At 41.7% G+C, this 16424-nt stretch overlaps 1 protein-coding gene across 1 annotated transcript; it reads left to right on the top strand.

Annotated features, from left to right (window-relative positions):
- Positions 1 to 586: 586 nt before the first annotated feature.
- On the top strand, positions 587 to 9107 carry LOC149273425 (potassium voltage-gated channel subfamily A member 7-like). Its single transcript, XM_089506344.1, has 2 exons — positions 587 to 1174; positions 8253 to 9107. The coding sequence occupies exons 1-2, from the start codon at positions 587 to 589 to the stop codon at positions 9105 to 9107; spliced, it is 1443 nt and encodes a 480-aa protein (XP_089362470.1).
- The last annotated feature ends 7317 nt before the right edge of the window (positions 9108 to 16424 follow it).

Raw genomic sequence — 16424 nt, forward strand, 5'->3', positions numbered from 1 at the left:
GAGGGGGTGGAAAGGAGGAGCCCGAGATGTGTATTTTTATTTTGCATGGAACTGTAAGCATATGCATTTCAGAGAACTTGATACCTTGAGCTCTGTGAATCTGTTTACTGCACTCGGTGCAGCAGTGGCATTAGTATGAAGGTCTGGAAAGAAATATATAGAATGAGAGATAGAAAACGTGGAGTAATAAGAGCTCCTCGAGAAAAGCGCTGAACCTTGGAATAACGGAAGAAAGGTAGTTGGAAGTGGAGAGTTGTGACTGTTTGTTGGGTTGGAAGAGAAGATCATTGGAAACGGAACGTGTCAAAGATACTTTGGAAAGTGATCCAGCCTCTAAGAAACAGCCGAGCGGGAATAAGACGTCCAATGACTTTTCCCAAGAAAGCAGAAATCAAGTTGTTTGAAGAAGACATTGCGTAAATAAGACAGTGGTCGGTTAAGAAGGAGGGAAAGATATAGAGGAGGATTTTAGAAAAGTGAGGTGCTGTAAGGCGATAAGGATAAGACATTCAAGGAATGAGAATACGAATTATGGATTCATCACTTATACTTGGATGACTTTGAGAATATGGGCACGCTCTCAGTCATGGAGAATGGGGATGAAATGACTGGGAGCCCCAATTCTGTGGTGGCCCCCCAAGATAAAAAGTATGAACCCTGCCGCCAGAAAGACTGCTGTGAGCGAGTGGTGATCAACGTGTCCGGCTTGAGGTTTGAAACCCAGGTCAGGACCCTAAGCAGGTTTCCAGACACTCTCTTAGGGGACCCACGGGAGAGAATACGGTTCTTTGACCCCCTGAGGAATGAGTACTTCTTCGACCGAAATCGTCCATGTTTTGACTCAATACTTTATTTCTACCAGTCAGGGGGTCGCCTCCGTCGGCCTACCAATGTTCCTCTAGATGTTTTCATGGAGGAACTGGTGTTTTATCAGCTTGGAGACGACGTGATCAGAAAATTCAGGGAAGACGAAGGATTTCTTAAAGAGGAGGAAAGGTTGCTTCCAGAATGTGAGTTCATGAAGCAAGTCTGGCTGCTTTTTGAACATCCAGAGAGCTCTTCTGCCGCCCGGATCATTGCCATCATCTCGGTCATGGTCATCCTCATCTCCATAGTCATCTTCTGCCTAGAAACCCTCCCAGAATTCAGAGATGAACGGGATCTGTCATTGCCGGTGAGTACTTTATCTTTGGTTTCTATATATTTAGGATTTGTAAAGCATTGTTTTAGGTTCTATGGTGGGAAATTCCACACCTCTCCAGATTACATTTTACCAATGCCATCATGGTGGGATTCTTGTATTCTCTAGAACCTTATCTTGCAAAACCTCCACGGGTTTTGTAATTTCTTAAGAAGCAGATCAGTTAATCCTCATATGAAATATGTTCTGCTTCCAAAGAGGTTCTACAACAAAACTTTTTTATATTAATATCATATTCAGCCCTCAGTCCTTTATACAAGACAAGCCAGCTTTTAATGTATTTCAATAAATATACTTGAGCGTAGGTATGTTTTTTTCCCATGTGTTTATTCATACAAACCAAAAACTATAATTATTGAATAATATTTTATATTAATCAATAATTCAGTGGCGGCGTTTAGCTGTACAGAGCCCCAGTCAGAAGACTCACGGAAGTCACATTTAACATTATGTTTTCTTAGTTATATATAAGCTAGTCTATGACTTATGGGATCCATCCCCTCAAATTCCCCAAATCTTTTCATTATTTATTTGGGTTATGTTTTTGGTATTTGTGGGCACCATTCTTTTTCCCAAGGAAGTCCTTGCCGCGTACATCTCACAGCCTAACATTTGGTTTAGTAAAAACAGTAAGGGCTTATCTCCTTATCAGAGACGTGACTGTTAACGGAATCTTAGGCAACAATGTAACAATGACTAAAAATGAAGCTTTATAGAATAAATAAATGGAGTGGGAAAGATTCATGCCCAGACTGGCCATCTTGCACACTGGGCATGTGCCCGGTGAGCCACTGGCCGACATTGCTCCATAAGTTCCAGCGGTGGATCGGGTACTGCGGTGTGCGGCCACCGGCTGGATATGCCTAGCCATATGATACGTGAGCCTCAAAACGCTTCTCATATCCAGCCGTCGGCCTCATTTACATGATCTGCGGCCACCGGCCGTAAAGTGCCCGGGCCGTCTCGTCCTCCGAAGTCCGGTCCCGTAAAAATTCCTTTCAGCAGAAAAGCAAGAATTGAAGTCATTGCTAGTGATCGGTTTTAATGATCTGTCTGCTAATCAACACAGCAAAATTCTCTTTACGCCTCTACGGTTTCAGATATTTTATACAGAGGACAACAAGCTGGCACAATATGCCATGTATCTACCTAGTGTACAGCGCTGCCGAATACGATGGCGCTATATAAAACAATAAATAATAAATAAGTTATAATGTATCTCTAAGTGGAGTCAAAGGGAATTCCTTTTTATTAGGCAGGGAAACACGTAATGACGTAAGAGGCGTCTCTACAGAGATGTTGTTGAGGCAGATCTCTGATCGTTTGTAGCGACATATAGAATCTCGGTGACTTTTCTTTCATTTTGTAAAAAAATGACTATTAAAAGAAATATCATTTAATGAAATAAACAGCCGTATAATTCCACAAAACCATTGACCACACGTTAACCTGTGCTTACACATAATATTATTATTATTATATATATATTTTTAGTGATGCTTTCCATTTAATCAAAAATTGGTATCATCATCATATATTGTACCAGCAATTAATATTTAGAATTAACAACCATAGAGGTAACAGAAATGAGAAATACATCCGGTGCCAGTTAAAAAAAAAAAGGGATAGGAAAAAAAAATAAAAAATAATAAATAATAGAAAAATTAGAGTCCAGTTTGAGGTCATTTGGTTTGACGTCAGGTGGATTTCCTATGAACTAGGTAGAACTCAGTGAGATCAAGTTCCCCGTAAGTTCCTCTCAATTCCAACTTTCCCGATAAACCCCACATTTCAGTTACCGTGGAAGTCGATGGTGTCCCATGTCCCGAGAAACCCTGCTTAGTTCTGAAGAGTCAGGCCAAGGTGGACCCGGGTTAAATTTAGTACATTGCAAAGTGACAATTCTTGGGTCGCTGGAGAAGAATTATCAAATTTCTGCCCAACCCCAATGGATGATAAGGTTAAAGCATATGACGTTACGCGTGATGCAGTAACAAAGACGACAAAGCTGTAAGTGTTCTTCAGGGTGATACATGTATGCCCTTCATCACTAAAAGGGTTCAAAAACTCATCATTTTATAAAATGTTAGTCCTTTTAGTAAATAGCGTTGGATAACATCTTGGTGGTTGGCCCAAGGGACCAGGTGCCCTTAGATGAACTGTGGTGTCCATCATTACTTTGACTTGAATTTTTAGGTTACCCCCAAGTGCCTGCTTCTGTGTCACATGCGAATTAAGTGTCCAATGCAAAAATGACGGTACATGAGCCACATATGGAAAAGGAAAGGTCTGTTCACCAAATGGCCTTTCTTCGCTATTCGGAATGGCTTTTCTATAAGGCACGTTGGAATCTTACCTATAGCCATATGTTTTCTGAAGCTGGAAGATGCAAGTTAGCTAAATATTTACCCTGCCGAGCTACGTCTTTTTCTTTTCTAGTTCTGCTCCCTCGTCGCCACATCTCCTACGCCACATTCTGCCACACCTATAATGTCGACAAAGTTAACCTTGATTTTCTATACCAGCTCTTTGGGGCAATTGACCATTAGCAACGGCCCCTTCTGTTTTTAAGGTTGGACGATACACAACAAAGTTCTCAATTAACAGAGAAAGACATATCAGCGTCCCCAAGCCCTTTGCCCACAAACACTGACGGACATTATTACCCGTAGAGCGGCACCAAGGCTTCTTGTTTGGGAGAACGTTAACAGAAACCCATTCCAAACCAACCTCTTTTATCTTATGAAGATATTTCCTCTCCAATGTCATCTCGAGTCTGCATCATCAAGATAAAAAATAACACACGCAGTAAAAGATTTCTGGGTGAACCCGATCATCTAATCTTCTCCCCAGCTCTTCTTACAGCAGAGGAGGAAGTAGAACTAAAGTGGCTGATATTTCAAAGATTCACTTTCAGAACATTTCCGCCGAGTGTTAATATTAGACCTGAGTAGAACCCTCGGGTTCATTAGCCCATCTTTGATGACACCTGCATCTTACATGACAGCGATAGTTTGAGTGCTGTTAACTATGTCCTTGAATTTCATCTTCCTCTGCGTATTCTGTTTTTGATCAGCTAATTAGCTGCCCATAATGGGTCATTTTGGTGTCCAGTAGATTAACTACCAAGAATCTAGCAAAATATTCATGCATTGGATCCGTTACACAAACTTCCACATCAATAACCTCATTGTGGACCTCAATATGATATAGATTTGTCTACCTTCAGTCCAACCTGACCTATAATGGTCAGGTAAATTGTCCACCATGACCTCAGTCAACCATTCACACGCCCAGCTCTCCTAATCATTCACATATCCTGCACCACAGTTCATTCATCTTCCTATGCTCCTTACAAGCCATTTAAATCAAGCTTATGCTATCAAAATTCTAACCTAATCTACCTTTACAAAAAATACATCAGACATGTTAACCAAATCTGTTAATTAATACAGAATTAAATGTTATCTGCAATATTTGTCATACAAAATCATTGTTACATTCAAAAGCAAAAAAATATAAAGCGTTTGTCCAACATAAAATAGAGTTTTGTCATATCTTTCAGATACAATAAAATGTAATCATTTAACAAATTCAATTTTTTTTTAAAAAAATGTAAATGCGGTGGATGAAATGATTTGATGCAGATGGCGCCCGGTATTATCACACTAAACTCTGCAGCTATATTGCATTATAACTCCCAATTTACAACGGAAGCTTATGTGCTTAACAAATACATTTAATAAAACATTATTTGTAAATGAAATTATGGAGAAAAAAAACTGTAAAACTTTATAAACGACTTTCAAAGGTTGGGTCTCTCCAATGGTGGACCTTATGAATGCAAGACCCCTTCCTAGTTTAAATTCTACCTCCCCTGGTCAGCTCGGTGCTACCCAGATGAAATCCTATGCTGGAAGCCTGTGGCGCATGACAGAGCCAGATGCCTTCACCGGGCATTTCACTTCAGCTGGAAGGTATAGATATTTTTATCTATATCTTCAATATATTTTTCCACTTATTCATCCTTCCATGTGCTTCCATCAGCACAGCTTCATACGAGGCCAACAGATGTTCATCATTAGCATATGAAGTGGTCCTTCATCCCTTCATTTTTCGTCATGCCTTGGCCAGATGTACAGCAATACCGCACATCAATAACCGAGCCAATGGCGACTTCCACAGTGGGGCATCTTGCCAATGAACTCAACAAAGATTGAGTTCCTGTTGAGTTCATCTGGCAAGTTTGATCCAAGTGGATTTTAGTGAATGCCCAAGGTGGTGTTTCTTGAGTTGTTGCCCAAGAATTGCCACAACTTAGACTCACTTGCTGAACCTTGTAAGATCTCACGTGAATACCTCAGCAGCTCACACTATTTTGTTTCTTTTTTATTAGGGAAAGTCTCGTAGAAAATATATTTATCTCTGTGTGCATAACCCCAGCGCTGTATACAGTAACAACTCCTGGCCCTGTATACAGTGGGTTCCAATAAACTCCCGATAAACGTTTGTTCCAATAAACTCCCTTTATCTGCAGATCTGGAGGCCGCCATTGTTGTCAGTCTTTGATATTTTGGGTGACTTTCCTGCCCAAACACCGCACTGAGCTGATGCTTTATGACAATGCTAATGAAGCCCATTTCTCCGTCGACTTTCATTAGTCAGAGAGTCTAAATGGGTAATTAAGATTGAGCCATTCTATTGTTTATCACAGGCCATATTATAAGAAGTCAGGGTGTTTATGATCAAGGCATCTTGAAACTTGAAGTTTTATTCTCTCGCTGGCAAAATGCGTAAGACATCAAGTGCTGCCTCTTTAACTTCTACTGTATTTTGAGCCTCTTCTGGTTATATTTTCCTTTCCCCGGAGTCTGTAAAATGTGGCGTTAGAATCATTGTTTTATTTTAATATGTTATAAAGTAGCTGTAAGAATAATAACATACTATTATGGTTTTATGGAAATTGCTAAAAATGAATGGCACTGCTAATGAAGTCCTTTCCTCCATAGACTTTCATTAGTCAGAGAGTCCAGCTAGGTGATTAAGATTGAGTCAGTCTATTGTTTCGCACAGGCGGTGTGATAAGGAGTCGGGGTGTTTGTCTAGTAGATTGGGGGTCAGATAACAGAGCAAGAACTCATAAAACCGGCTGATATGCATATTATGGGGGCAAAAACTACGACTGGTTTAAAAAAGAAAACAGAGCAATATTTTTTTTTTACATTTTTATCCTGATATAATAAATAACACAATTGTATCTAAAATAAAAAATGCTGTTACTTCTTTATTTGTCTGTATTTTTTCCTCTCCTATTTTATACCGTGTACCGTCCCTCCGCCTTACGGTGTCAGTTTAGGATCGCGTTCCGTAGCGCTTGGGCATCGGGGCTATTCCTGACGGGATTAACACTATTCTGAAGTGTACCGACATCTTCGTGACACTTAATCTCAGAACTTCAGAGGACAAGTTTGTTGTTGACAAATATCAAGGAACAGAGATACGGTTCGTGTAACGCTAGAATGGCATAAAAATGCTCATAAAACGGAGATTTCTGCTTCTTGGCCACCAACCCCCATCTGATGTGACTGCAGGTTATGTCTCGCATCACAACTATTCCATCAGCCGCCAATAACGCGGCACAAGTAGATGGAATCATTGCGTTTGCTACAAAGTTACATTTAGACAAATACCAGATCCTCAAATTTCTATTTAACGGCAAATGATGATTTTAGAGCACCATATTCCGATGAAGAGTAAAGCAAGGGGGTTTAAACACGCATGGGATAGACATACGGTGCCTGAATCTAAGACGAGACCAACGACTAAGGTTTGAGTCTTTACTCCGGGAGAAACGGGAGACTAGACGAGGGCCGGATGGGGCCGATCTGCCAGGAGATTCTATGTTTAATCAGTTCATTTGACTGTTCCTCAACCTCCTCGCTCCAACCGTTCTGACTTCTCATTCTAAGAGTACCTGTGAGGTCCAAACTTGTTCACATCTCTTTCATGCAAACAGTATTACAATCTGGCCGGTTTTGATCGTGGATATAGCTAGACTGCTAAATTTAGCCGAGAAGTTAGTCCGCGTCAGCTGTTAGGAATACGGGCTGCCCGAAGGATCCATTTCTGAAATATGACAGGTAAGCCCTATGTTTTCTTCAAACAGTCTTGACATTCCCTTTAAGGAGTGGCCTCACGAGAAATTGCCACCTCAACCGGGCAACTTGTGTTTCAGCTTCCCTGTAACCCTCCTTGTTAGCACTCAAGGCTATTTCAGCCCAACAGACTGAGTGTTCTGGGAACTGAGATACATAGCAACGGCAAAAAATATTTATTTGGTCCGTCGAGTACGCCCTGAATACCTTTTTGCTCATTACTCCTTTGCGGTGGCTTTCTTGTCAACCGACGTAACCTACAGACATCCAACGGCTATAGAACAGCTTAGATTTTGGTTCTAGGGTGACCGTGGAGACCATTGTGATGTTTCATTAAGTTTTAATAAGCTTCATTAGATTAGAATACCACGAATTCCAAAAAAAATGATGTTTATTCCAAAAAAAAATTATGTTTAGGTCATCAGTTGGCCGACTGAGTGGACAACTGGAATAGAGAAATGTAAATTCCTACCATATTGACCATTTTTTGGATCTACTATTTGATGGTTCTAAGGATCGATTATGGGTTCTTAGTTTAGAGTTCTTTAACCACGCGCTGTCCACACCAAGTAACTCAACTTTGTTAGGACCTGGGCACCAATGCGTTAGGTACATATTGAGTTTATGCCGAAAATCAACCCAAACGGATATAAATGTAATAAATAGCATCTGTTCCTATGTTTATATTTGCTTCAGAGTCTTTTGTCATGGGGAAGCAACACCTTTAAGATGTCTTGATTGTTCATGATAGAAGCCTACATTTATAAGCGCCAAATACCAGAATATTCTATATGTCCCAGGTTCTATTCTATACAGTTATATAGTTGAGAAGGCTGCCTTGTCCAAAGATCACCATTTCTGTTTGTAAACTTTTTTTTTTCTTCTTCTAGGTTCAGCCTCACCACAGATCGAATATAACGGTACCCGTGCACCAGAAGAGCCCATTCGAGGACCCTTTCTTCATTGTGGAGACCATTTGTATCTGCTGGTTTTCCTTTGAGCTTTCAGTGCGATTTATAGCATGCCCCAGCAAGGCTGCCTTCTTCAAGGACATCATGAACATGATAGACTTTGTGGCCATCATACCATATTTTGTTGCTCTCGGCACTGAACTAGCCCGACACAAAGGAGTGGGCCAGCCAGCCATGTCATTGGCCATCCTCAGGGTCATCCGGCTGGTGCGAGTCTTCCGTATCTTCAAGCTCTCGCGACACTCGAAGGGTTTACAGATCCTGGGACAGACGTTGAAAGCCAGTATGAGAGAATTAGGTCTTCTCATATTTTTCCTCTTCATTGGAGTTATTCTGTTCTCGAGTTCAGTTTATTTCGCTGAAGCTGATCACGCAGATACAAAATTCACCAGCATCCCAGAGGCGTTTTGGTGGGCCGTAGTTACCATGACGACCGTAGGGTACGGAGACATGTCGCCGGAAACAGTAGGTGGAAAACTGGTCGGTTCGCTTTGTGCCATTGCAGGGGTGCTAACCATCTCGTTGCCAGTGCCAGTCATCGTATCCAACTTTAGCTACTTCTACCACCGTGAAACTGAGTGCTCCGACATTGGCCAGTATAGCCACGTTGGCTCGTGCCCAAATGGACCTCCTCATACCCCAAAGCCCAAGGGAAAGAGCCCTATAATGAACAAATTTAGGAACATATGCACCAATTCCAAGGCAGAACTCATGGATGGAATTGGCCCCGTTGATGAGAGAAATTGTGGCCATCAATCACATTTGATAACTCAAGTGTGACTTTGGAGTAAGTTTCACTCAATGCCTTCTCTTCAACGTTTAATCTAGGAGTCTTAAATTAAATGTTTTCCGGGAAGAGATGTTCAGAGGCTCAATTTATGTTGTTGTTGTTCCTTGGTATCCAACAAACAATTACATTTTTAAAAAAACCAAACAGACGAAATCATGATGCTAATGGATTGTGCCAGTTTTTTCGGACTAATTTTGGAAAGCGGTTTGTGAGTCGGAATTAGAATATGGACGTAGAGCAGACTGTAGAAGATCAGATGTTTACAAGCAGTCCCCCTGTAGGTCTTACAATGTCTTCTGAATAACACCACATGGCATCATCTTCAGAAGAAGGAAAGCTCCACACCCGACACGTGAAAAGAGTTTATAAGAGGACACATAACGTAGGGCCCGCAAATTCAATCGTCCATTTCTTTGGGCCCGTGGGAGTTTCTTCTGGAAGGCTTCACGATTATACAAGCATGGGTGTCTCGATAAAACCCCAGAGGGAGCAGTTGGTCATCACAAGCCCATGAGACGCGCGCTATTGAATTACACGTGCTGGAAAGCTCAGGGGACAGACTCAAATAACATCAAGTGACTAAATACATCAATATGACAGCAAAGGTAATTAAGGGCAGGAATTCAGAACGAGGGATATCTGCCCTTTCAACAGCCAGCGCGAGTTACTATCTAGACTAACGTTTAGCGGATCGCAAGTGGGCTCCGGAACAAAGACCCACCACAAATGATCCTGGATACGGGGCGAGTCCATTTCCTCTAAGAAGGGAACCAGGCAGTTTTTACAATTTGTGAGATATTTCAATTCAGGAATTTGGGGATTTATGACGTTCCTGGGAATATATATATTTTTTTTTGTATGAGCTTTATTTAAAAGGGACGCTCCAACACAGACACGTGATCTCCGTTGGTTTGTGCGTGAAAATGCAATTTTTTGTCGCGTCAGAAAAACCTTTCAGTTGTTTAAAGCGGTTATTATCCTCTTTGCAGGTTTAAAATTTAATAATCAACGCAGCGCAAACTGGTCCACATATATATATATATATATAAAAATTCAAGTCTTATATACGTAGTGGGCAGGTAATGTACAGTATATGTATATTTTTTAAATAGACCGTACATTCAGGGGAAAAAAATGAAGTTCATCCTCTGTTAAATCCATTGTCTTAATACTCATACAAGTCTTTCTGATGACATCAAGGCTTTCTGGCTTCAGTTAAAAGTTGTCCTCATCCGATTACTCGTTAAAGTGATTGTAATTATCAGTGCTTTAAAGGCTAAATGGCTTACACACGTCACCGGTATAACGTCACTGACGGTGCTGGTTAAGGTGGCATATCTGCCGGCTTGGTGTTTTGGTGAAGAAGGTGGTGCCTCGAGATGTTTCTTCTTGATTAAAGCTTGCCAGAGCGGCCTTACAATCATCTACATCTCATCATCTGCTTCGTTATCCTGGATTATTAGCAGTTTATGAATTTGGGAGAGCCACAGACCATGCGTAAAACCCATAAGAGGTAGCATAAGAGGATGGTGTTATATTTAGGGTGTCCCTTTCCCTTAGTTGCCCTCACATGACCCCTGTCTCCACTTTATAATCTTCCCTCTCCGTCCCAAACCCCTTCTCTCACCTTCACCTCTCGCTAATCCCACAATCCCATTTGTACCTTTTTGTCTCTTACGGTTCCGTATGGTGTCTGGAAAGTGTTATCTGTCTCCCTTAACACCGTTTCTCCCCCAGCATCCTTTTCATGGCTGACACCAACCATAACACATTCTTTATACAACAATATACAATAATGCCAATACTCCAGAGCCAATAATAAGACCACCGCCATGCGGTTTGGGCTACCCCATCATTACTTCTCTAACAGTCTAGAAATGTCACATCAGAACCAAGTATTCCGATCCATAAGTTGAGCGGCTCCATGCTATATGAGGGCACCACTATTAGAGTCACCCCACTTTAATGTCCGAACGCAGACATGGCTTAAACGCGGGACTTCCCAGCTATATGTATATCATGTTCTTTAACTCTTTGGGTGGCACGATCCCTAACTGATCACACAGATCCTATACGAGGAAATTTAATGTACAAATGGGATACGCTTTCATCTTTCCCACCGTACAAACAATCTGTGCTCTGGCCGGCTGGTGGGGCCGTTGGGATGTCATCTCTGCTTCTTTGAAGGCCATACGGAGACGACTGGGTCGCTGTCGTTATAAATCCACCAGCGTTTTACTAAATCGACCGGCTCGCCAAAACCAAACCACACGACGAGCTTACCAAGAACCAACAAACACAACTGACCTGCTGCATGACTGCTTCTGATGGGACCCGCACAACGTGACGTGATGACATGTAAGGAAATCACACGTCCGGGCCGTCCGAAGCCTCCGCGCGGACAACAAGAGAGTGACTTTCGCTTCAGAGTGTGAACTGTTTAAGGTAAAACGGCTAATTTCTTGTATTATAAATAAAAGATCATTTCGATGGATCCCTTTAAGTGCACGGGGATGATGAACGTACAGCTGAGGACATCGACAGCGGGGATGACTTCCGTCCTGGCACTTAAAGGGTGTGGAACAACCAAACCTAAATGTTCTTGAGTGCGTTGGTGGAACTTTCTTATCTTTATTGTTATTATTTCACTTTTTAAGTATCTGATTAAATTTATGCTGGATCTTTATACAGGACTAATATTCAGGCAGACACTAAGTGCCAAAAGTTATGTTGACCGGCGCCAAGAGGCGCACTTAAAGAAAGTAAGCACAACTGCATCATGGGAAATGTATATTTACCGCGTAATAAAGACCTTTATTTATTGCAAGTATTTTATCTACTTTTTTTTTTGCTTTATTTTTTTCTGTCTTCTCTTCCTTCTTCTTCTTATTTCTTGAACCAATCAACAGCTTTTTGTATTATCTTGTTTGTAATATTTCCCATCCCCCCCGCCCCGACCATTACAAAGGCTGCCTCAACCAATCAACAACAATCAGCAGCTTACCAAGACGGGAAAGGTAGCTAAATGGGGAGGAATAATTATACAGGTCTTGAGGACAGGAAGTAAAGATGGCTGCTCCCGTGGAATACTCATAAGGTCCAATTAAATACAGGTAGAATAAAACTAATTTGATTGTGGAAACATTCCCCAGATATTGTGACATTTTGAGATTCTAAATAAGCAAATTTTTAATTACCGCTCGTTAAAGTTTTGGAGTCACGATTTTGGTGAATAGATGACGTTTTATTTATTTTGAAGGGGGGAAAAAAACATTAGATTTGACGATTCAAAAATTAGGATCAATATTAAAACCATTAAAGTTGGTACTTCCGGTGGCGAGCCAATGAAAAGGAAGGTGTCGGAAGGAGGTGATTAGGAAGCTCCCCATACATAAGACGAAGGACACAGAAGAAACATGTAATGAGGACAGCGAAAAAAACCCTTTTTCTTTATATTTCTTGCTTGCGTAGAAAGATACAACCTGCTGGCAGATCGGCCCCATTCGGCCCCATCTAGTCTTCCCGTTTTTCCTGCTGTATTCTATTTAAATTGCCCCCCTCGATTCTTGGCAAACTTGGCAAATCAGCCATTTAAAGTGAAACATAATTTTTATTATTATTATTATTATTATTATTATTATTATCATTATTATTTCTATTTTTTTATGAATTATGCAATCAAATTGCATAAAATGACTGAATATTTCACTAATCAGACTGTCTCCCTTTTACTAAATTGTCAGCGATTTACAGTAAAAAAAAAAATGTCATAATTACCATTGCGAATGTTTATTATTTTTATTTTTTTATTATCTTTTGTTATAATTTTTTCTATTTTATTTGTATTATGCAATTCCGTTGTGCATAAAAACACTAAATAATCCACTAAAGTCTCTTCTTTAGTAAATTGACACCCCCCCCCGCCCAAGTTGAAACTCTTCTGACACTTAGAATGCTTTATTTTTATGATTTTTATTTTTTGAAAAGATTCCGTCGATTTCAACGCGCGGTTGGCGTCGGCAACGGGTCACATGCTCTTCGGAAAATAATTCCTTCTATCTCAACAATGTGTCTGACGGCCGACGGGCCTCCCCTGCGAATGATCTCTACCTAATGAACGCTCGCAGTCACATTTCTTTCTACTACAAAGCCTGCAAAGAGGCTGACAGCGTGTCAAGGCTGCCGCTCGGTGAGAATATTTCACAACAGCCAGCTTCTGATCCGTGTTGAAATCATAACTCTGTACGAACACGACCATTAATACCATGAAAACATTTAATAGCCTCCGTCGGAAGTTGCGACGGAACCTCCTTTAAGGTTATGCATACATAAAGTGCGTTTCGGCCATGGAAAGACACGGCAGGTGTTCTGTTGGTTGAGGAATACCCCATCTTGCCCCAGCAGGCTCCTTGGGGCTATGACCATAGGGGGAGAGGAAACCTCTACGGCGTGTTTTCATTTTATGAATAATTCTGTTATAAATTTGTTCTATTTACTTGAAATTTTTTCTTTGCTCAAGGATGATGTCATGCAAGCTGTCATAGGTGCAAAAATATGACCTTGCTTAGTTACTATAGTTATATTTAAAGGGGGAATGCCACTTGGTAGCTTTTCCAACTTGTCCGTCCCATTGGCACGCTGCCGGTCACTCTAACGCTGCTGGTTAATGGAATGTTATGGGGCCAGCAGTGTGTTTCACAGAGAAACGGCCCACAGGGTCGGGGACACTCGGAGGTTCCTTGTAGCGATGTACAGTGTGTAAGGGGGATTGGCCTTGTTAAGTCCATTGTATGTTACATATGTTTACATTGACATTTATTGCTGTAGTTAATTCTAAACATACCTGGGATCTCTCCAGGTTGACCTGGAGTCTCCAAGTAAAGCTCTCCTTCCCTGGGTCTCCAGGTCAGCCTATTCTTTCTCCTTAGACATGAATGGCGCCCACTCTCCACCCATCTTCCACCCATCTTTCGCTGTGATCCTGCCCACATTTCCTCCCGCAATAGGAACTCTAGTGCCAGACTACCGCCACATGAAGCCACTACCAAGGAAGAGAGTTCTGGGTAGCCTGCCATGGGTGTTATCCTGAGATATACCCTCTTGTGTGCTTTTTCTTCTTCTTCCTGTATCATGTAGAGTCTTGGTGTCTCTAGTGCTTGGAAAAACCCTACACACAGGGTGGGTAGACCTAAGACTGCCGTTGAACAACTATTCCCAATATGCTCAAGCGTGGCTGGGAATCATGGGTAATGTAGTTCAAGAACACATTGAGTACGGTGTTTCCCCCAACTCTGGGTAACGAAGCTATGTCTGCAGGAGCATCATGGGAGACGAAATGAAACGGCCACCAATGCCTGGCAAAGTATAACCCAAGCGTGGCTTCTCTTTAAACCGAAGAAGTATTTTGCCAGGGCAGAGGCGATAAGATGGGCTTATATAACTCCACAAAGTGAGGCACTTGGACGGCCCTTTAACTTTTAATGCTCTATAGGTTTCTCAAGGCTTCTGGTAACCTTTTAGTTTGTCTGCAAGAGGTTCTATTCTTTCTGCTGAGACGGCTGGGATATAATTAGACACCAAGGATGGTTTGGATTCCGAGTCTCAAGACGTTGTAACTGAACCATGTGGGATGGATGTAATATGACTGTTGTCCCTGCGTTATATGTTTGGGGTCAGTGGCTTTCTGTGTGTTCATTTCATACTTTTCCTCACCTATCACTTTTCCCTGTAGTTGGTTCTTTTTAGCACTCCATGTGCTTTCTTGTCTCTTAATGTCCTGTTTTCATGGCAGGAGACGTCTTCTGGGCGCCTCCATTAAGATCCTTGCGCCTATAAATATTGTGCACAAAATAAGCCATACCTATAAGCAAAAACATTAATTTAGAGATAGATGTTTATCACCATCACAAGTTATCCATTCTGGAATGGGAAGAGTTCCAAGTTCCACGGCTACGTTCCGTTTGTGATTATGAAAGTATCTCCTCTACGTCCCACCAGGAGGGACCATTTACAATCTTGGGAGTCCACATGCAGGTAGAGGAAGCTTGTGGCCTACAGTTAGAGTCCATCCAATAAAACCCAGTTGGGTGGTTATTTATCCAGATTTAATCAGTTAGTCAACTACTCCACCTCCACCAACCTCCTGGTCCTTTGGGAGAAGGACATATTGACTTTTTCAGCCAAAAGCTTGGGTAGAGCACCACACACAGTGTTGACCAGGACTCTGAATATCTAAAATATATCTAATATATATATAGGGGAAAATAACTTACCCAATTATCAAAATCTCAACGGTCTCAAGAGTTTGACGGCGACCCTGATACCTTTCAGCGGGCGAGAAACCTAGAGGCCAGGATGGCTAAGATCCTCTTCCATAGACATGCCGGTTACATGGGGGCTGCAATGCCATGGAATGTCCCATGAGAAGACTCATATCGAAACAGAGAAGACCCTCCTGCCAGAAAAAGCATAGAAGCTTCAACAAAAAGTCTTTGTTTGTTTCAAAGTTTCCAATAATGAGCTAAACTTTAACTCCAAGGATCAGCCTCGAGGATCGGTTTCAGAGATGAGCTCTTTTGATCCAACATTCAAGGACTAAAAATGGTTTTCTGGCTGCTTCATTGACGTCATCGATAGGGGTAAAAAAAAAATCCTGAACAATAATTGAGTAAAGTAACATGGAAACGCTTTTCCGTCCATGCGTAGGGCTGAGGAGGTACTCGGTGCCGTTAACTCGAAGCCAAATACCGAAAGGGACAGCCAAGATCCTCGCTGCCTTCCTCCCCACTCATCCCATTTCAGACTTTTATTAGGGGCCATTCGATACCCTCAGCTCCTGCTTTAGAACCTGGTTTTCAGAGAAGGGAACGTTCCACGCCGATTTTCTTATTTTTGTTTGCTAGCATCGGCCCTCGGCAGACCACGGAGGCTGAAAGTGGTCAACTCCGCTTACCCGGGCATTTAAATAAAATCCTGTCCATCCTAAATACTTAACACGTAGGTTGATGATACTTGAGGAGCGCCTTAATGGGGAGGAATAATCACGCAGAGAACGGGAAATTAAAGGGCTGCTCCCGATCTATACACATAAGGTGGGTTTCTAACGTACGTTGTGCACGTTGTGTCCTTTTAATTGAGATATCTGCCCTGGACTATCAGAATTGCGTTCTTTTTACCCCGAGGCCGCTGGTAATCAATAGCGCAGCAGTTGCATAATTTTTTGGTACCGAGGAAAGGCAGGCGATCCTTTCCAAGAAAGGGTGGGTTCTCATACGGTACGCGTTACAGGGAATCCCTATATTAGATGA

Source organism: Sceloporus occidentalis, unplaced genomic scaffold (genome assembly GCF_023333645.1).
Source record: "Sceloporus occidentalis isolate IW3139 unplaced genomic scaffold, rSceOcc1.0.p SCAF_377, whole genome shotgun sequence".
Taxonomy (NCBI): Eukaryota; Metazoa; Chordata; class Lepidosauria; order Squamata; family Phrynosomatidae; genus Sceloporus; species Sceloporus occidentalis.